Source organism: Hemibagrus wyckioides, linkage group LG20 (assembly GCF_019097595.1).
Source record: "Hemibagrus wyckioides isolate EC202008001 linkage group LG20, SWU_Hwy_1.0, whole genome shotgun sequence".
NCBI classification, from domain to species: domain Eukaryota; kingdom Metazoa; phylum Chordata; class Actinopteri; order Siluriformes; family Bagridae; genus Hemibagrus; species Hemibagrus wyckioides.
In genome coordinates, this window is record NC_080729.1 from 1036917 (window position 1) to 1059940 (window position 23024).

Here is a 23024-nt window from a genome sequence, read left to right on the forward strand (position 1 = left end):
AGAAATTCACTCATTTAAGCAGAACTCAGATTCTATAATAGTATACATTGTTATATATAACAATGTTATTATTAATCTGTAAAAGTCAAGTCATAACACAAATATAATAAATGATATAATTAAATAATATAACCATATAAAATATCAAAAACATTTGTATTATTATTATTATCATTATTATTATATCAAACCTCAAAGCCGTTTCCAAGCAACAGGACAACATTAAATATTTCCTCATTTAACAATGAATCATTATATTTTTTGAAACAAATAATTTTTCACAATGAGTTTTTGAAATAATAAATAAATGTCTGACTAAAGTTTCAGGTTCAAGTATAGATTTCTAATAAAGTTTTTTTTAATGTTAATTTATTTATACTATAGTTTATCTTTGGTCTTATATCAGCCATATCAGACATGTCCCTCTATAAACATGATATTACACATTAATGTCCCTTTATAAACATGATATTACACATTAATGTCCCTCTATAAACATGATATTACACATTAATGTCCCTCTATAAACATGATATTACACATTAATGTCCCTTTATAAACATGATATTACACATTAATGTCCCTCTATAAACATGATATTACACATTAATGTCCCTTTATAAACATGATATTACACATTAATGTCCCTCTATAAACATGATATTACACATTAATGTCCCTCTATAAACATGATATTACACATTAATGTCCCTCTATAAACATGATATTACACATTAATGTCCCTCTATAAACATGATATTACACATTAATATCCTTCTATAAACATTATATTCTGTATAAATCTCCCTGCTCTCTTACCCTGGTATTCCCACCACACGCTCAAGGAGTCTGAGGAACACAGAAGCTTCTGTTCAGCGAAACTCCTCACACTGAGACTCAGAGCTACAGCGAGTCTGAGAGCGGCTGAAGAACACCACAACATCATGTAGACCTTACGTCTCTTTATAAGCACACCGAGTCCGAACTGACCTGCAGTAAGCGTGTGACCGACAACACGCTTTTGTTCTGGTCGCGGTGATGAACTGGTTTTTCCTTTAAATACTGAAAACAGAGAAGTGACTGAGAGAAAAAGAGAAGTGTCGCGTCTGTGTGGTGGTGAGAGATGTCCAGACTGGACACAGGGAAAAAAATACAAATACACTACAGGAAGTTTTAAAGGTTTGTTCAAACGGACAGAGGATGGTCAGTGAGGGAAACTCAGACACGTCACACACCATGATGCAGAGAAAAACCTTCTGGACCACGATGAACAGAATAAACTCTCAGAAGAACATCTCACATGAGAGGAGAAGAAATACTTTAATTCTCTTTAACATCTGGACTTTCCTAAAGATAAAAAGTATATTTATTTGTTCAATTTTACAGAACTCACAATCCTCGTTTCCCACACTGACCATTTGGCTCGCAAACTTTTTATTTTTTGCGGGGTTCCATTTCCAGTCTTGCATGTGATCTTGCATTATTTCCCCATCACTTCTCATGTACGTTCAGTTGTAAAATGCAGTTTGCTGACCAGACAGGGTTGTGGACAATTCTTCCTATTGTGAAGTCATGCAGTGTGAAACCTCCTGTCACCAATTAATTGTGCAGTGTGAACACAGCAGAGACTGAATGCTAACACAGAGACTGAATGCTAACACAGATAGCGGTGCAGTGTGAACACAGAGACTGAATGCTAACACAGATAGCGGTGCAGTGTGAACACAGAGACTGAATGCTAACACAGAGACTGAATGCTAACACAGAGACTGAATGCTAACACAGAGACTGAATGCTAAGACAGATAGCGGTGCAGTGTGAACACAGAGACTGAATGCTAACACAGATAGCGGTGCAGTGTGAACACAGAGACTGAATGCTAACACAGATAGCGGTGCAGTGTGAACACAGAGACTGAATGCTAACACAGATAGCGGTGCAGTGTGAACACAGAGACTGAATGCTAACACAGAGACTGAATGCTAACACAGATAGCGGTGCAGTGTGAACACAGAGACTGAATGCTAACACAGAGACTGAATGCTAACACAGATAGCGGTGCAGTGTGAACACAGAGACTGAATGCTAACACAGATAGCGGTGCAGTGTGAACACAGAGACTGAATGCTAACACAGATAGCGGTGCAGTGTGAACACAGAGACTGAATGCTAACACAGATAGCGGTGCAGTGTGAACACAGAGACTGAATGCTAACACAGATAGCGGTGCAGTGTGAACACAGAGACTGAATGCTAACACAGATAGCGGTGCAGTGTGAACACAGAGACTGAATGCTAACACAGAGACTGAATGCTAACACAGAGACTGAATGCTAACACAGAGACTGAATGCTAAGACAGATAGCGGTGCAGTGTGAACACAGAGACTGAATGCTAACACAGATAGCGGTGCAGTGTGAACACAGAGACTGAATGCTAACACAGAGACTGAATGCTAACACAGAGACTGAATGCTAACACAGATAGCGGTGCAGTGTGAACACAGAGACTGAATGCTAACACAGATAGCGGTGCAGTGTGAACACAGAGACTGAATGCTAACACAGAGACTGAATGCTAACACAGAGACTGAATGCTAACACAGATAGCGGTGCACTGTGAACACAGAGACTGAATGCTAACACAGAGACTGAATGCTAACACAGATAGCGGTGCAGTGTGAACACAGAGACTGAATGCTAACACAGAGACTGAATGCTAACACAGATAGCGGTGCAGTGTGAACACAGAGACTGAATGCTAACACAGATAGCGGTGCAGTGTGAACACAGAGACTGAATGCTAACACAGATAGCGGTGCAGTGTGAACACAGAGACTGAATGCTAACACAGATAGCGGTGCAGTGTGAACACAGAGACTGAATGCTAACACAGATAGCGGTGCAGTGTGAACACAGAGACTGAATGCTAACACAGATAGCGGTGCAGTGTGAACACAGAGACTGAATGCTAGCACAGAGACTGAATGCTAACACAGAAAGCGGTGCAGTGTGAACACAACAGAGAGCTGACCACTCTGAAAATCCTGCAGTATGAACCCGGCCAGGGTTTTGTGGATCTTTATTGACCTCTTGTAAGGTATAAAGCTCGGGCTGGAAGTGGAATCCATCAGTTCCATGGACAAAGAACCCTTAATGCGTCCCTGAGGGACGAACCACAGGCCACTTTAAGGTTCTACATTTGAAGGTTCTATCAGATCTCAGTGATTCCTCCAGGGTTCTTCAGGTTTCTCTCTACAGCTCTGTGTCAGAACCCTGCAAGGGTGTGGTGCTCCAAACGAATGGAAACAAAGAACCTTTATTTATCCAATGAATCCTCTGAAGAACTTTTGAGGAACCCTTTTCTACGTGTTTCTGTAATAAATATCATGAAATTGTCTTGAATTGTGTCTTATTCCTGTAAGAATGCAGTCTAGGTACAGGGCATGTTTTAACCATGAGAACCCTGAGAACGTGCAGAACTCCACTCAGAAAAGCTCAGGTTAGAACCCCAGAACATAAAAATCCTACAGAACCGAAGAAGGCTCAGATGATAACTAATGATGAGAAGCATCCATGAGGTACAGTGAGGCTCAGAGACTCCACAGCTCTGGTCTGAAGGAACACATTGTTCTATAGCGCCTTTACGTGGCCTTTATGTCGTTGTTCCTCACGTGCACTGTAGCGTTTATAGAGATGTTTATTTCCCGTTCTAGATCATCGATGATGTTCAAATGGCCACATACATAATATTCTCCCTGTGGAGGAATCAGAAGACCTTCAGTGTAAACCAGAGACATGAACATTAAGGTGAAGTGGACACGCTGGACTCACCTCCGCAGCGTTATAAGGGTTAATGGGCAGTGACAAGGTCTCACTGAGTGTTTCTGGAACAGAGTAGCCACATCATTACACCACTGCACTGGACGACAAGATGGAAACAAGCTCCTGTCCAAGAAGCTCTAGAGTTTTAATACCTCCTTTAACGATGTTGCAGATCTTTAAATCAGTACATGGCAACGGAGGCTGGAAAAACTCCACCCACAGCTGGTTCCTGTAGAACACTGTCACCGTGTATCCGGCACGAGACACCGCAAATTCTGGAGGATAAAAAAACAGCTGTCATGCCTGGGGGCACAAACTTTTGCTCTCACCTGAACAGTAATAAAGTGACAGGTGAAAATGTGGTACTTGTAATGAGCGTGTAGTTAGCCTTAATTATGTCCATCCCATTAGTGCAGGGTCCAGTGCTGATGGAGAGGTGATAGAGCGGCCCTGAGGAACAAAAACAACAAATAATTACAGAGAGAGAGAGACAGAAAGAGAGACAGACAGACATATAGAGAGGGGGGAGACAGAGAGGGGGGGGGGTTAGAGGGAGAGACATACAGTTAACAGTTCAGTATCTCTAATTCTCTCTCTTTGTCTATCTCTCTCTCTCACACACACACACACACACACTAATATAAATATAAATCTTACCCTGGTATTCCCACCACAAGCTCATGGAGTCTGAGGAACACAGAAGCTTCTGTTCAGCGAAACTCCTCACACTGAGACTCAGAGCTACAGCGAGTCTGAGAGCGGCTGAAGAACACCACAACATCATGTAGACCTTATGTCGCTTTATAAGCACACCGAGTCCGAACTGACCTGCAGTGATGTGTCCGGTCTGAACCTCTGACTTTTAACGCCACATGTAAATGCCATACTGCGTTTTTTCCCCTTTTTTGGACAGAATGTAGTAAAGGGAAATGCTTTTAAAGGAAGTGTTTGAATGACTTTTAGAGAACTGATGGGTTTTAAGGTGAAACTGCTGGAAAACACACACACAATAAAAGCTCCTTTCTGAAACTGCTGTGTTGGGTTGGGATTTATTCACCTTTTTGGATTTTTTTTTATAAATCAACTGAAAATACAAGATTTCATAACAAACAGGTTTTCTGTAAAATTACAAAACCTCACAGCTCAATAATATCATTCAAGACTGTTAATAAACGTCTGAGTAAATAAATCAATCAATCAATCAATCAATCAATCAATCTACCAGCAACTTCACATGACCACAATCTGAGGTATTTCCTACTTTTGTCCATTAGATGGCGGTGTTTTACATGCTCCCGAAGGTGACCGCTATTATTTAACTTGATTTGGAGTAAAAATATAAATCTCACAAATCACAGATATTCAGCAGCTCTTCCACATCAATTCCATCTGATTACTGAGTTTATTTTTTTTAATATCAGTGTCAAATAATACTAATTATAATTATTTATCCATCCATCACCAGGTCTTTATAAATATGAAGAGAGATAAAGCTGAATATGCTGAGTGATGAAGAACGAGGCTGGTGTCCGAATAGTTTTGAATCTACTGCTACAAGGTTATTGATTATTTTCAGCTGACAAGTTCGGCTAATCAGTAAGAGAGAGAGAGAGAGAGAGAGAGAAAGAGAGAGTAGTAGTAGTAGTATTTTAGTTAGTTGGAGTTTTTACACATTTGTTTTTTGGCTGCACTTTAGCGACGGTCCCTAAAGTTTCAGTAAGAATTGGAGACAGAAATAAAACGATATTTCCAGAGAGGAGCTTTAATTAAACATGTGTAGATCTATCTATCTATCTATCTATCTATCTATCTATCTATCTATCTATCTATCTATCTATCTACCTACCTACCTACCTACCTACCCACCCCCCCTGTAATTATGGCTTGTTATCAAACAGAAACGCGACCCACTGATCATAGTTAGTCTAGACTCAGAGTCACTAAAACGTGACACAAAACTCGAATCTTACCCTGAAGAAGTTCTCCTTTCGGTGTCTTTATCCTCCGCGATCTTTGTTAGCCGACATTATGGCAATCACCTAACTACTAACAAACTAACTAACTACCAATATTAATCTCCCACGTGACAGCACGTGCGTTCCTCCCATTGTCAAACGTTAAACTAATAAATAAAAAACATATAAATGACTGAAGTACAAATCAGAACAGTTTAAACAGTCTCGAACCCGCACGTGCAATACTGATTGACATTATTCTGACTGATATATTAGACCGAAATATTAATTTAAAAGCTTCTTCAGGAATTTAAGCATATTCTACAGCCATGTTAACCCGTGTATAATTCTGTCTCTGATCATAACACCAGAGCTCATTTTACTGCATTTGTACAACAGGCAAACTTTCACACACACAAAAAAAACGATGCAACAAATATAATAATTATAAAATTCAAGCCTCTTTGATGATGCCTCAATGTCGCCATCTGGTGGAGGAGCAGCGCTATAGCGGTTCAGAGGACTTCTGGAAACGTAACAAAATGAATTTGTTTTAAAGGCTTCAAAGAAGAATTAAGTGTTTCACAGAGGTTAATGTTCCATGTTTCAGCAACTTTTGAGTGTTTATCCACATTTAAAAGCAAAGAAAGTGTTTCTATATTCACAAAAAGTAACCCGAGAATCTTCAATAACAATAGTGATTAATTTCATTCATCTCTTCAGTGAGTTTCATTGAGTTCTCATTAGAGAACTGGGGAGACGGAATCCTTGCTGTTAAATCTCAGCATTTCTTCACTTCTCTGCCTCTGCTAGTTTCAAGACAAACCAAAGCAACTGGAAAGAAAATCGAACACAAACATGGAGAATCATCTACCGAGTATGGATTTAGAAAATGTGATGAGTAATGTGAAGAAACCCTTAATGCTTGTGTGTGGCTGAGAAATAGTACAGAACTTCCTGCTCTGAATATCAAGGTTCCATGTAGAAGCTCCTCAGTGTGAGGCTGGAGTCCTCTGCATTCATTAAGGAAGAACAAGCTGTTTCAGTATAAGAGGAATAAACCAGCTACGGACCTAATTTTTGAAAAGCTGTCAAGAAATTCAGATTTATCCTGATTTTTGTCACCTTACATGCACTAAAGCCTGCACATGAGCTCATGGTGATCCTGTATAAAGTCTATTAACATAAATTTCCCATTGGGATGAATAAAGTATCTATGGAAACTCCTCTAGAAAATAAATGAATAAATATTCACATCACGTCATCTTGCTTTGTTTCTCTTCATCAGAAACCAGAACTTCTTTACAGATGATGCAAATTTTATGCTAAATAGAAGTGATGTATTGAATTTTAGTGAGCTGAATGGAGCATCAGCCCAGCAGCCAGAAATCCACTGTGCTGCAACACCAGCTCAGGCCACTAGACGGAGACAAACGCAAAAGAATGGAGCCGAAGTCCTTAAGGGACCTGGTCCTAATCTCACAAACAGTAAATCAAGACAGAGACAGTGTTTGTATTAAACATTTATTTTTCAGAAACCAAAAGATGTCCAAGAACACCTGGAAAAAAAAAACAAAAAGTTAAATAATTTCATAAACAGAACATTTAATCCACAGATTCAAACTTTATCAAGCCTTTCTGAGTTCAGTAAAGCAAAGCTACATTTTTTAATAAAAGTATATCACTTTCTAAACACAGATTTATAAACACTTTTTACAGATGGGAATTAACATGGAGAGAAAACTAATGTTTCCATTTAGCTGTAGATTTGAATAAACTTTATAAATCTGTTAACTGAACCTACAGCAGTGTTCAGAAGAGTAAAGAGCAGAAACCTTCACTGAATCCACCGGAGTGTTTTTTGTATTTATGTACAGATTATAAAAACATTTAATATTAATAAACTCAATCATAACTGGAGAAAATCTACAGACTGCTACAAATCTTTAAAATACTCAGTTCCAATCTTCACCTCATGTTTATTTACAAAACATTTGGTCAGAGTTAAATTTGGTACCTCACCCCCCCCGCCCCACCCCTTCACCTCACCCCCCCAACCCCAGTTTGCTCACTCTGTTCACCTTTAGTTCATCCTCCTGATGAGTCTGTTGATCTGGTCCTCTCGGTTCCCGGCGTCTCCTCCCTCTACGAAGTGTGTGGTCTTCTTGTTCATGCCACCACGAGGAGACGAGAGCTTGAAAGGCCAAAGGAAGTTGTTGGCAGCTTTGAAGTTCCTGCCTACGGTGTAGATGGTGTGGATCAGATCTTCCATGCAGATGATTCCATATGAGCCTGGAGGAAAAAAACAAAACAGGCGCTGCTTTAAAAACAACAACAAAAAAAAACCCTTTACAACAAAATCAGAACTGTTTCTCAGTTTGACAAGAACTAAAACCGGGGGGGGGGGGGGGGGGGGTGTTGTTGGCGAAAGAGACTCAGCAGGTTCTTTTAATTTTATAAGTCTAAAATTGATTTTAAAAAGAACATTCCAGAAAAGTGATTATACACTAAGCCATCTTGTGTCTGTTTATGATGATTACACTCAGCATCACATGTTGGGGTTTTATTAACTAAAGTTTTATTGGAATATACACTCACCTACTCACAACTAATGTAAATAAAATAATTCCACCATCACACACTGATCAGAACTGAGAACCAGTTGAGAAACGTGAATCAGATCCAACACTGGTAACAAACTGTTTTAAAATTACTTCTATATACATTTCTTTAAAAAGAGAAAAAAAAAAAAAGCAAAGCTCATGAGATTGTAGGTCAGATGTTGGTGGTCCTGACTGTGATACGGTTCTCCATCACACATCCCAGATGCTGATATGAGCGGAAAGAACAGCTTGGTTTCATTCTACAGTGTAACGCCTGATGCTTCTGCACTGAGGACCAATCCCCACATCAACACCATTCCTGATGACCACTCCCTCACCACCACTCTGAGAATCATCCTTCAGGCACTTTAATCTGGAGTTTAATATGCTAATTTACACCATGCATAAATTGATATGCAAATTATAGCACGGTTTTTGAGCATGTCTTAGCCGTGTTCCTCTGAGAAGAGTTGACCACACCATCTGCATCACTTTCAGAGCGTTTCTTACCGAGGTTCTTCTCGATGAGCGAGTTGTCGGTCAGAGGAATGCGCTGCTTTCTGATCTTGCCGTATCCGCGTTTGTAGATGAGCTCACGGACAGACTTCAGGTTGGGGTAACTGAGGGGCAAAAACAACCACAGGTCACCCATTACACCAGAGCAGGTGTTACATTCACTCTAAAACACCACACACATCACCTTTAAATGTCCCGAGACATCCCCTTTAAGAAACACCAGCATTTATATATAATGTTCTAAGCACCAAATACATGGCTGAAAGCGTAGAGAAAACAGAAAAGTGGTCACCCCCAGGCGATGTAGGGCTCGGCGATACGCAGCATGTTGATGGAGGCCTTGTTCAGCTTGACGAAGACACCGTTGAAGATCTGGCGCAGACGCAGCAGCTGCAGAACCTTACGCACTTTAGGGCTCACACCGTTGATACTGCAAAGGAATTAACACACGGGATTAACACTCATTTAGACCGGTTTATTTACAGATGAAGAGCTATGTGGTTTCAGTGAGACTGGCTGATTAGCAGAGGAATCACCACGGTCGATAAGACGGGGAAAAAAGAGCTGCATCATTAACCACCAAGTTACAGAGCATGAACACTTCACCCAGAACACCACCGCACTGCTCACACCATCACCTTTAAAGACACTCCTGAAGTGGTCCACGTTTGGGTGAAATGTTCATCATAACAGAAATTGTATCCTCACTGTAGAGGTAACCCTCACCCTCTGATCCTGACCACGAAGGCCAGTTTGGGCTCGGCGGGGACGTAGAAGTTTCCGGCTTTACGAGCCATGCGGTTCATGCGGATCTCGCGCCTGTACATTTGCCGGTACTCTTTATGGTACACCTGCGCTCTGGAGTAGATCAGGTTCCGGGTGATTCTGCGTTTCTGATGAGAGAGAGGGAGGGACGGAGGTCAGTGTATCATTCAGGTGACTTGCATTCCACAGACCCGACATCATAAAGCACAAACCTTCTTCTCGAGCAGCTGAGCCTTGACACGAGCCACCTTAGCGGCAGCGAAGAGCTTCCTCTTCTTCAGGAGACCTTCAGGGACTGATGGAGTTTTCTTCCCTTTCGCCAGTTTCTTCACCTTTATCCCCGTCTTCTTCGGCTCTTTCTTCTTCATTGCCGCCTTTGTCTCCTTGGTCTCCTTCGCCTCCTTCTTTTCTCTAAAAATAAACACATATCTGGTCAGATCAGACTGTGCAAAGCTCAGTTAGAAAAATACAGTTTTGCCACTCGCGTCCCTAATCAATAAAACCAAATTCGTGGACGAACTTTTTACAACATCAGTGTTAAAACCCTGTCCCGACAAACTAAACTGCCAAATTAAACTGATTCATATTAAAATGAAATATAATTGAATATAATCCCAGTCCTGCCTCACTGACCTGCTGGACTGCAGATTTAGACCACTTCAGTGGACTTTAATAATCTGGACACAACACTTCCACATGCCCGCTACAGAACTTTAAAATGAGGGTCTGAATATTTTAGGGTCATTTTTCTCCTCTCCAGTGACCGCAGACTTAAAACTGTCTCATATTAATGTGAAAAAAACACACCACACTATATCAGTGACCATCATTAGACAACCGTTAGCGCTTAGCATCCGGCTAACACAGGTGAGGTGTACTGACCAACACACTACTACACATCACTCAGTATTCTAACATGTTATGACATTACTTTACTCCGTCTTATTATTTTTTTTTCTTTATTCTCAAAAAAGCTGGACCATTGAGCGGATCCCTCTCCCAGGCTACAGGCCGGTTAACATCACGTTGCTAATGCTACACTGACACAGACCCGACCATCTTTAACATTAACTTTTATATCACTTACACCACATATCCGCCACTAATATTAACTCGAGAATGCATATGGGTGTTTAAACTGAATTCTCCATGTGAGATTGACTCCAAAGAGACATTACAGACGCCGATGGAAAAAGATTTAAACGACAAGACAATCGACTTACGTTTCACCCGCCATTATGCCCACGGTAAAAGAGGCTTTCACGCATGCGCATAGACGCCTTATAGGTCCACACACTTCCGGTAAGGATTGGGTAGACTTTTACATCGCCTGACTAATATAATCATGGAGTTTACTTTATTTACCAGCAAATGTTTATAATTATCCTAAAACATTGAAGAGCTTTGACGGACAGTGACAAATGGATATGTTCATGTACAATACACGTTCAGTATTTGTGTTATGCTAATCTGGCTAAATATGAATAAAAATGAAGATTATAAAATGATATTTCTAAAAATGTGTTAGAACATCAGGCGTGTTAAAAGACCGGACTTAAACAACATTCACTATTCAACTAGTGAATAAGAAATATTGGTGTGAAATTTTGTAGTCAATTTCAATCTTGAAAAGAAAAACTTTAAAATGAGTTAAAAAACATTCTTATCAGCAGGGTTGCCAGATTGGGATTAATGACGGCAACCTGACAAGAGTCGGCTCCAGACATAAATCATTCCAGACCGGAAGTCGGTTTTTCACGTGTTTTGTTTGTTTTAGTGACATAAGGCATTTTTTTTTAAATCACAGGGCTTAGTTTATCGTTTTTTTTATTTATCTCCCAGATTATTTATACAAGTAAGAAAAGGTCGACTTTTGCACCTTTAAAACATTGGCACAATCCCACACAGCTCATCATCCAGAGAAGACTGGAGCTACTGTGAAGCATGGTGCTGGTGGCATCATCATGATCTTGTGCTGCTTCTCCTCAGCTGGGACAGGAGCTCTACTCACAATAACTCCAAAAAATAAAGTTTTTGTTTTGAAGTTCTTAAATTCAGCTTGTACATAATGAAAAAAGGAATCTGTGTGTAAACGTTTTAAATCTGCTGTTAGTTGTGTAAGAGGTTCTCCACTTCACAGGAAATGACCCAGATCCATCATCTAATGTAAAAGTCTAATCTGGCAACCTCGCCCCCGACACTGATGGGATAGGATCGTTTGGAATTTCGGTGACGACATCAGCGTGACGCCATCACCTCGGTCGTGTATTTATGTTACGAGCAGAACGGCGTGTAATGAGAAGTTAGATGTCCGAGTGTGTCCTGCACAAGTTCAGCAGCTGAGAGGTGAGAGAGAGAGAGAGAGAGAGAGAGAGAGAGAGAGAGAGAGAGTGTGAGTGAGTGAGAGAGAGAGATAGAGAGAGAGTGTGTGTGTTAGACAGTCATCAGATCATCTGCCTTCAGCTGAAACTTTTTGCACAAACTCTCTCGGGTGTTTGAGGCGGTTCGTGACGATGCACATCGCGGCGGAGTTCTGCGTGGTGTGCGTGAAGGTGCTCTGGTCGTTCGCGGCGGCGGCGGCGCGGTGGCTCGTGAAGCCGCGAGAGAAGCGCGTGCAGGGCCGTGTATGCGTGATCACCGGGGCCGGAAGTGGACTGGGCCGCCTGTTCGCGCTGCACTTCGCCCGCAGAGGAGCCACGCTCGCGCTGTGGGACATCAACCGCACCGCCAACGAGGAGACCGCGGAGCTCGTGCGGGAAATCTACCGACAAAACACCACGGACACCAGCAGCACCTGCGCAGGTGAGTTCGGGTTTAGGGGAAGAGTCTCTTTATCAGAGCTCTAAAATTAAACACAGACTCTCAGATTAGGAGTTTAATACTGACTCTAAAAAGTGCTGATGTTCAGACCGAACTTCAGAACCCTGTTAAGACAGAATCCCGTACATCAAATCCAGGACTCAGAGGCACTTATTATTATTATTATTATTATTATTATTATTATATTAAGTGAGTGATCACGTATCTGCAGGGTCAGAGGACAGCGGTGAGAAGTCGGCCGTGTTCCAGCCCAGAGTTTACACGTACGTGTGTGACGTGAGTCAGCGAGAGAGCGTGTACGCCACGGCCCAGCAGGTGAGGAGAGAGGTGGGAGACGTCACGTTCCTCGTCAACAATGCCGGCGTGGTGTCAGGACGTCACCTCCTCGAGTGTCCCGATGAACTGATTGAGAGGACCATGATGGTCAACTGCCACGCTCACTTCTGGGTCAGTAGTAGAACTCTTTGTCTTCATCTGTCAGTGTGCTTTAAATCAGTCTGGTGTTAATCTGCTTCATGTGCTTCACAGACCACCAAAGCTTTTCTCCCGAAGATGCTGGAGTTAAATGAGGGACACATCGTGACCGTGGCCAGCTCTCTGGGTCTCTTCACCACGGCCGGGGTCGAGGTGTGTGTTCTACTTCCTGATGCTTTCTGATCTAAACGTCTTGTTTTCTGCAGATCTAATTCTCTCTCTCCATCGCGGTTTGTTGTAGGATTACTGCGCCAGCAAATTCGGGGCCATCGGCTTCCACGAGTCCCTGAGCCACGAGTTAAAGGCGGCTGACAAAGATGGGATCAAGATGACGCTGGTGTGTCCCTTCCTGGTCGATACAGGGATGTTTAAAGGCTGTCAGATCAGGTTGGTCAGCATTCAGTAGAGCAGACACTTAGAACCTAGAGCTAAGTGCAAAAGTTTGTACCTCCTCACGTGTGTTTACGTGGTTTAAACGTGACACGGGTAATCTAGGATGTTTAAAAGTGTACATGGGTGTCTCCTGTAACTAGACTACAACCCAAAATATGCAACACAATTAAAAAAGTAGTTTATTTGTTTTTGTGTTTTAATGTAAACTGTTCATATTTATTTTACTATTAATTACCTCACTGTCACCTTTGTTTTGCCGTGGGGTGTACAAACTTTTGCACAGATCCGTATATACAGCCAAAGTGTATTTAATGTTTGTCTTTTTGGAAAAATGTGCTTATTTATCATATTATTATAATGGAGTTATTGTATAAATTAAGAATAATTTAAAAATAAATCAGTTATAATTAACATCTTTGTTTATCAATGATACATTAATAATGAATTAATCCGTGTGTATGATGAGGAATTCGTTATTTATTATTATTAATAAGAATGATTGATTGATTATTATTTAGCTCGTTATACCTGCGTTATACAAAGTTTTGTTGATATTCGGTTCTTCCGCACAGGAAGGAGATGGCACCGTTTTTCCCGCCCCTGAACCCGGAGCACTGTGTGGAGAAAGCCATGAGAGCCATTCTGACCGATCAGCCCATGGTCTGCACGCCGCGCGCCATGTACGCCGTCAGCTTCATGAAAACGTGAGTGTCGTCTCACCTGCAGTGACACGTGATGTTCATCAGATAAGACACCTCTGTACAGAAATCTGTATGAGAATAAGCTCTATATTGAAGGCATGCAGCATTGTAGCTTTCAGGATGGTGTTATTATGTCATAAAAAATAACAACCAATCAGGTTTCAGTTTGCAAATGCAGCAGTACTTTACCAGACAAACGGGAGCAGAGTTTTTGTTCCAATTAATTTTCTATATTTTTAAATTTGTATAAAATTGTGAGAACCACAGAGTTAAACATTTTATAATTTAATAAAGAATAAATCTAGAAATTCATTGTAAACTCTCAGGATTGGAAACTCATAACTTTCTGCACCGTGACGCTTCCACCTCCTCATGACGTTCTGCTTTTCTGACCTCCTGCTCATCTCTCTGTCACAGGATTTTGCCGTTCGATGCCATCGTCTGCATGTACCGCTTCCTCGGAGCGGATAAATGCATGTTTTCCTTCTTGGCTCATCGGAAAGAATCCACCAACAACAACGAGTCGAAAATCAGCATGTAGTCTCTCCGGTGTCCTGAGAGAAAAAATCAGAACTGTAACAGCTACATGAGCGAGAACTCTACAGATTTTTTTAAGCTGCTTACACTTTTCTTTTCTTGAATCCCTGATCATTTAATCTTCTTCACGTTTGAGATGTTCTCGTTCTCTAGTTTTATGCCCTGATGTTTTCTCTAGATTTTAAAGAAAGAAAGAAAGAAAGAAAGAAAGAAAGAAAGAAAGAAAGAAAGAAAGAAAGAAAGAAAGAAAGAAAATCTTACAGGAAAAATCGAGATTCTTCTGGTAAATGTATCAAGCAGGTGTTATCGCATCATTAAATATAAGAACCAATCAGATCTTGGTATGCAAATGAAGCCCTGGTTTTGCAGGGGGAAGGGGCGGGGTTTGTGCAAGTGAGTTTTTTAGTCGTTTTTAGTTTTTATATTTTTTTTTGTGTCATGCAAAATTATAAACTGAAGGTGTAATGTTCTCCTTATGAGGCATTTTAACTGTAGATAAATAAACTCACAGCACAGAATCATGGGATATCCTGCTCTGAGCAGGACACGTGCTTCTGATGTTTCCATTTAAATGTCCTCTGGAAGATGTCTGGACTTGTGCTGCCTTCTGAACAGGACAGGACCAGTACTTGTGTGTGTGTGTGTGTGTGTGTGTGTGAAGGCTCATCAGACGTCTGGATGAAGTGCTCTGATTGGCTGGACTCTGAATCCTGCAGTATGTTACTGTGACCCTGTACAGTCTCTTTATTTATATCTTTATGTGTGGTTTCTTGTCTGTGTGAATAAATGCGGCTTCTGAATGAAGCTTTGTTACTTCAGATGTTGTTTTTTTCTGACAAAAATGTATATTTAAATGTGTAGTATTTATCATTACAATAAATATTTTCACCTAAAAGATGAGCTCAGTGTTTTAGCTTCTTTTTCACAATAGAATTACAAACAACAGGAATCTTGTTTGAGGAATTTGAAAAATAAAAAAAAACTGTTAATTTGTAATATTCAATGATAAAATGCTAAAAAATACACACAGGTGTATCTTTTCTGAAAAAAGTGCATTAAATGTAACTTAAAATGCATAAATTGCACGAGGAATAAACCAGATGGGGATATGAAGTTAGAGGAAAATAATCAGCTTCAGTGTGAACAGTAACACTGCTTTTATTTAGAACTGTAACACACACACACACACACACACACTTTACATGTTATGAAAGCTGTAGAAACAACAGGAAGTAATAACAGTTCGTTACATTTACTACTGCTGTTATAAAGTGATATTAATGGTGTAGGTCAGGGGCGTGGCTAAGGCTAATCATTATCATTAGGGCTCGAGTCCTGGATGATTTTAATCTAGCCCCGAATGTTTTATCCCGAATTTTGCCCCCGGAGTGTAGAGGAATTAAGTAAATGTTGATCGGTTTAGTTGAGCACTTTTGCCGTCTACTGTACACGATTTTGACTGACATCTCTCTCCGCACACTCTCTCTCCGCACACCGGTTCTAGAGCGTATTCGAGCGCGCACCCTCGCGGTATTTTGGCGCGCGCGCGCGTGTGTTTGCGTGTGCGCGCGCGCGCGCGCGCCAAAATACCGCGAGGGTGCGCGCTCGAATACGCTCTAGAACCGGTGTGCACAGCGCCGCTTTAAGACAAACACACACACACACACACACACACACACACCACGTGACTAACATACCTTACAGCCCTTGAGCGCGACAGAAATAAAAAAAACAACAACAACAAACTTATTATCCAGATAATAGCCTAAACTTTTAATGTTTAATGTTAACACAGTTGATAAAAGTCGGCTAACAAATATATGTTGTGTCAAGAAGGAGGCCCACTGTCTCTGATTCTGAAAACCCCTGACATATAGGACCCTTTTGAATATTATTCCATACCCAATATGTATAAAAGCCTTAAATTAAATAATCCTAAAGACAGATCTAAATAAAATCTAAACTGATAAAGCACTAAGACATTACAGTCTGAACATCATGACTTTCTATTATTCCACTAATGCAGTATTTAAGTTAAAATACAGACATGACTTAGGTGAACAATGGACCAGAACAGACTCCATCATTCGGCTGTTCTGTCTGCTGATAAAGGAATTCTCAGCACTAGAAATACTAGTATGGTAACTGACCGTTTTGTTCAAGTCCAGTCTCGGAGATACTCTCTGATGATTCCACCCTCAAAGGAATAGGATAGAAAAGTCACAAAGAGCATGAAGCAGACAAGATACAAGCAGCAAGATAGATGAAAGAATGAGAGAACAAAGAGAAGAGAAGAGAAGAGAAGAGAAGAGAAGAGAAGAGAGGCTGTAAAAAATAAATAACCAAAAAAAGTATAATACATACAGTAGTGCAGCATAAATGAGGAATGAAATAAGAGGTGCAGGATCTACACGACACGGCTTCACACACAAGCTGTAAAAGAAATAATATTGCACAGCATACCTGTGAGAGAGAAAATGTAATGAATTTAATGAACTCCTTTTTAGTAGCAAAACTCTGAAATGATTGAATGAAATTTTCTAAAGTTGCATATTGTTTGTGTTCATTTGTGTTTATTATTAAACAATATTACATAAAGATGCTCTTACAAAACGTGTTATTCTTGCTTACCCTCTCTCCCTAATTAGCCCCTGATGTTTTCAAATCCTAGAAATGCCCCTGGTGTAGGTGCAAATCTTTGAGATGAAAATAATGTAATAGTAATAATTAGATTAATATTTCTAATATAAACATTAGAAACTGTTTCTATATGTGTCTCTAATTATCCAAAGAACCCTTAAAAAAGTGTTTTTTCCCAGAGAGGGTGTGTATTAGAGCGCTCGACACACTCCAGATCATTATTTTCTGCTCATCACCTGCTCATCAGTTTAACACTCAGGTGCACTCTTACACATGAGTTCTCCAGGAGTTCTTTAGGAGTTCACTGGAGATTTAGCCTGCTAAAATGGTTCTACTGGGAGGTTCTGGGAGACAAGCTCTGGGTTTTAGTGCTCTACATAACACCATTATGGTTCCATCATGATACATTTATGAGTACTTTATAAACATTTGTGATCAACCTTTAAAGAAATAAAACTTCTTCTCAGAAAAAAGAATCTTGGCTCGAATGTTTTTTTTCCCCTAAGGGTGCTTGTGCCACCTCGACACCGCCTCACACACAAGTCCAAATCAACCTCACTTCATTTATTACAGAAGAATAAAACAGGAGCGTCAGGGAGAAGTGCCCCGTGGGAGGGATCAGATTTCCTGATTTCCGAGACTGTATTTTCTGGAGCACACACACTTCCTGTGGAACGCTCCACATGATCATGATAAGCGACTCTCCCTCACTTCTGCTTTGTCTATGACTCACGACCTGCTGCTGTGTGAATAGGATTCCCTTTACCTCCCTCCAGGAACCAGACCCAGCTCATGCAAACTCACACAGCAGCTTGGCTCTGACATTTCACTCCCTCACTGTCTTCATTCGAAAGGAATTTGTGTGTGTGTGTGTGAGAGAGAGAGTGATACCAGGACCTAGTGGGATTTCCAGTCACTGTGCATAGAGGAATGCTGAAAGTCTGACTTCCCAAAAATTCAGTGTATTATTACAGTGTCATCATCACACACGTCATTTGTTGCAGGGATGTGGATTAGACGACTACGTCACCTTTAAGACGAAACAGTGGGAGGAAATAATCTGGCAGTATATGGATCTATTACATTATACAATATTTAATATAAAAATAATGTAAATGTAATTGTGTATGACAGGGTGTAATGCAGATGGGTACATAAAAAAGCAAAAAACCCTAATAAAATATGTAATACACTGTAATAACACCAGTAACAGCGTGTAATAGACTGTAATAACATGTAACAGCATGTAATAGACTGTAATAACACCTGTACCAGTGTAATAGACTGTAATAACATGTAACAGCATGTAATAGACTGTAATAACACCTGTAACAGCGTGTAATAGACTGTAATAACACCTGTAACAGCGTGTAATAGACTGTAATAACACATGTAACAGTGTGTAATAGACAGTAATAACACATGTAACAGCGTGTAATAGACAGTAATAACACCTGTACCAGTGTAATAGACTGTAATAACACCTGTAACAGCGTGTAATAGACTGTAATAACACCTGTACCAGTGTAATAGACTGTAATAACACCTGTAACAGCGTGTAATAGACAGTAATAACACATGTAACAGTGTGTAATACACTGTAATAACACCAGTAACAGTGTGTAATAGACAGTAATAACACATGTAACAGCGTGTAATAGACTGTAATAACACCTGTACCAGTGTGTAATAGACAGTAATAACACCTGTACCAGTGTGTAATAGACAGTAATAACACCTGTACCAGTGTGTAATAGACAGTAATAACACACGTAACAGTGTGTAATAGACAGTAATAACATGTAACTGTGTAATACACTGTAATAACACCAGTAACAGTGTGTAATAGACAGTAATAACACCAGTAACAGCGTGTAATAGACAGTAATAACACATGTAACAGTGTGTAATACACTGTAATAACACCAGTAACAGCGTGTAATAGACTGTAATAACACCTGTACCAGTGTAATAGACTGTAATAACACCTGTAACAGCGTGTAATAGACTGTAATAACACCTGTAACAGCGTGTAATAGACAGTAATAACACATGTAACAGTGTGTAATAGACAGTAATAACACATGTAACAGTGTGTAATAGACAGTAATAACACATGTAACAGCGTGTAATAGACTGTAATAACACCTGTGTGTAATAGACTGTAATAACACATGTAACAGTGTGTAATAGACAGTAATAACACATGTAACAGTGTGTAATAGACAGTAATAACACATGTAACAGCGTGTAATAGACTGTAATAACACCTGTGTGTAATAGACTGTAATAACACCTGTAACAGCGTGTAATAGACAGTAATAACACATGTAACAGTGTGTAATAGACAGTAATAACACATGTAACAGTGTGTAATAGACAGTAATAACACATGTAACAGCGTGTAATAGACTGTAATAACACCTGTGTGTAATAGACTGTAATAACACCTGTAACAGCGTGTAATAGACAGTAATAACACATGTAACAGTGTGTAATAGACAGTAATAACATGTAACAGCGTGTAATAGACTGTAATAACACCTGTGTGTAATAGACTGTAATAACACCTGTAACAGCGTGTAATAGACAGTAATAACACATGTAACAGTGTGTAATAGACAGTAATAACACATGTAACAGTGTGTAATAGACAGTAATAACACATGTAACAGTGTGTAATAGACTGTAATAACACCTGTGTGTAATAGACTGTAATAACACCGGTACCAGTGTGTAATAGACAGTAATAACACATGTAACAGTGTGTAATAGACTGTAATAACACCTGTGTGTAATAGACTGTAATAACACCGGTACCAGTGTGTAATAGACTGTAATAACACCGGTACCAGTGTGTAATAGACTGTAATAACACCGGTACCAGTGTGTAATAGACTGTAATAAAATAAGACAGTATGTAATAATGCAACACACCAACACAGTAAAATTGTCACTGTCTAGAACCCCTTATAGTCTATAATATAAACAAATCCACAGATTGTTTGAATACTTTAAAGTAATTCAGTTCTAAAACAGTTCTACATGGTAACCCTTTCTGATAGAGAAGCACACTGTGAGGTTCTGCATAGAACATTTACTGTTCCCCAGAGGGATGAGTACAGGGATTTATAACATCCTGCACCACAATACTCTGTATTAATAAATGAATAGACATGAGCATGTAATACATGTAAAGTGAAATGTTTATTATCTGTTTATTTTGACTTATTTGTTACAATAAAGTTGAACTATTCCTGCTTAAAATTCTTCTTAATTCTTGACTGTTGACTACTGCTGCATTCCAGAGCTTTCTGAGTGATGAGGTTCAGCGGTTTGGTTCAGTAAAATGACCAGAGGTTTGAGGAAGGAGTTTTCTACACACATTCATCACAACGTCTGTGTTATTACAGCTAACTGTGGATTTTTTTATTTCCTCTGAGCTGATAGTGAAAGGTGATGGAAAGGAAACAGGAAATTCAGCTCAGGCTGTAATGTGTGTTTCCAGGTACATGTGTGTGTGTGTGGTCATTGTAATCGCAGTGATTAGGGATACACCTTCACAAGATATTCAGTGATCATACGAGTGAAACAGTTTTCCATTAATAATGTCCTGACACTTTTAGCTAATATATAGAGTGCACACGTTAACGTGATCACGTGGAATAAACCTGTCTATAATTCTTAATGTTTCAGTAATTTAAAAGTTATAACGCTGTCCTCATCTGACAATACGTCTTAATCATCTCCTGTAATGACAGTTTGCTTTATCTGATCTGAGAAACCCGGACTTTCTCAGAAATCTCCTTCCACTTGCTTTAGCTTTCACTACGACATTAGCGTATCTAAACTTAGCACCTCCTCTGGGAGCTCTGATAACATGACATGTGTTCATGATTCATCTACTCAGGACACTCGTTTCTCAATAACAATTATTTCCACATGAGGAGAAGTGACTAACGCTCACGACTAGACTGCCTTAAAAAAAAAATCAGAATTAAAAAATGAGAAGATTAGACTCTACAAAAATTCCCAGTTTTACTACAAAGATAATTTATCAGTGTCTGCGCTGATTCACCGCTCGTCACGGGTCACCTTTAACGGCAGCCGGAATAAAAAAGACTCCATTGTTGTGCTGAAGATCTACAGAGATGGAAAGTTCATTAAAGAAGTGAATACTGAACTTTTACCTAAATACTTTTTTAATGAAAAAAACCCCACAACTCATAACCTCAGCTTTATTCCTTATGTGATGTCTGGAATTAAATCCCTTAAAGCAATCCACCTCCAGCTTGACTTATGAATCTCCTTCTTTGTTGAAATTATCTTTTTCAAATAAATCTATGTGGTTGGATTTTGTATGAATGAAGAATTAAAAGCTCCAGATCTGCTCTTAACCTTAGTCTGGCTAAAAAAAAAACCCAAAACATAAAAACCCTTGGTCTTTATAAGGTTTTTAGATCTTTATAATTAAAATAATGCTGTAAAAACAAAAGGTCAGTCACTGTAAACAAAAGGTCAGTCACGGTATAATTAAAATATGCTGTAAAAACAAAAGGTCAGTCACTGGTTTCCTCTGACTGTTAAATTGAGTAAAATTCCACTTGAGACAGCAGAACACGCCTTTCCTGAGAAGACAGAACCCAGGGTCACAGTCCATGGGCGTAAGAGTCTAAAGACATGAGGAAGGACTGGGAGGTGGTCAGCACAAAAAAAAACAACAATAACAAAAACTTCCCAGAAAGTGCCGAGCGGATGCGAGTGTTCTTCAGCGAGAACTTTTTCCAGAACTTCAGTTAAAACAAAGTTAGAGTTGTTTTTTTAAAATCAGATATCTCATGGGTTCCTGCGGATAAATGTGCTTTTCCATGTCCTTTATTTATTAGACCACCTTTATGTCCAGTGATGATTAAAGAAAGCTTTTCTAAGCAGATCTGATTATTTTACTGTGGAAAAAATAAAATAAAATAAGACCAGAAAAGACAAAGTTACACTCGAAAACAATTTTGTTTATTGAAATATTAACCTCACATCACTGCACACTGACCTCACATACAGCTCACTCACATCACTGCACACTGACCTCACCTACAGCTCACATCACTGCACACTGACCTCACCTACAGCTCACATCACTGCACACTGACCTCACCTACAGCTCACATCACTGCACACTGACCTCACCTACAGCTCACATCACTGCACACTGACCTCACCTACAGCTCACACTCACATCACTGTACACTGACCTCACATACAGCTCACTCACATCACTGCACACTGACCTCACCTACAGCTCACATCACTGCACACTGACCTCACCTACAGCTCACACTCACATCACTGTACACTGACCTCACCTACAGCTCACATCACTGCACACTGACCTCACCTACAGCTCACACTCACATCACTGTACACTGACCTCACCTACAGCTCACACTCTCATCACTGTACACTGACCTCACCTACAGCTCACATCACTGCACACTGACCTCACCTACAGCTCACACTCACATCACTGTACACTGACCTCACCTACAGCTCACACTCTCATCACTGTACACTGACCTCACCTACAGCTATCACATCACTGCACACTGACCTCACCTACAGCTCACACACTCATCACTGCACACTGACCTCACCTACAGCTCACACTCATCACTGTACACTGACCTCACCTACAGCTCACACTCTCATCACTGTACACTGACCTCACCTACAGCTCACATCACTGCACACTGACCTCACCTACAGCTCACATCACTGCACACTGACCTCACCTACAGCTCA

At 40.1% G+C, this 23024-nt stretch overlaps 3 protein-coding genes and 1 non-coding gene across 4 annotated transcripts; 1 reads left to right on the forward strand and 3 right to left on the reverse strand.

Moving 5' to 3' along the window:
• Positions 1-7289: 7289 nt before the first annotated feature.
• Positions 7290-10960, reverse strand: rpl7 (ribosomal protein L7). Its single transcript, XM_058418410.1, has 7 exons — positions 10887-10960; positions 9876-10074; positions 9625-9791; positions 9191-9328; positions 8893-9002; positions 7861-8071; positions 7290-7338 (listed from the first exon to the last, which is right to left on the reverse strand). The coding sequence occupies exons 1-6, from the start codon at positions 10898-10900 to the stop codon at positions 7863-7865; spliced, it is 837 nt and encodes a 278-aa protein (XP_058274393.1). The 5' UTR covers positions 10901-10960; the 3' UTR covers positions 7290-7338; positions 7861-7862.
• On the reverse strand, positions 9393-9481 carry LOC131342118 (small nucleolar SNORD12/SNORD106). Its single transcript, XR_009202978.1, has one exon. It is a non-coding gene; the product is annotated as a small nucleolar SNORD12/SNORD106 (small nucleolar RNA).
• An 847-nt stretch (positions 10961-11807) lies between the features above and the next one.
• rdh10b (retinol dehydrogenase 10b) lies at positions 11808-15429 on the forward strand. Its single transcript, XM_058418405.1, has 6 exons — positions 11808-12465; positions 12695-12930; positions 13012-13110; positions 13199-13344; positions 13923-14054; positions 14469-15429. The coding sequence occupies exons 1-6, from the start codon at positions 12177-12179 to the stop codon at positions 14590-14592; spliced, it is 1026 nt and encodes a 341-aa protein (XP_058274388.1). The 5' UTR covers positions 11808-12176; the 3' UTR covers positions 14593-15429.
• A 2125-nt stretch (positions 15430-17554) lies between these two features.
• Positions 17555-19350, reverse strand: LOC131370868 (uncharacterized). Its single transcript, XM_058418406.1, has 2 exons — positions 18587-19350; positions 17555-18494 (listed from the first exon to the last, which is right to left on the reverse strand). Exons 1-2 carry the CDS (start codon positions 19344-19346, stop codon positions 18313-18315), a joined length of 942 nt encoding a protein of 313 aa, XP_058274389.1. The 5' UTR covers positions 19347-19350; the 3' UTR covers positions 17555-18312.
• Between the last annotated feature and the right edge of the window lie 3674 nt (positions 19351-23024).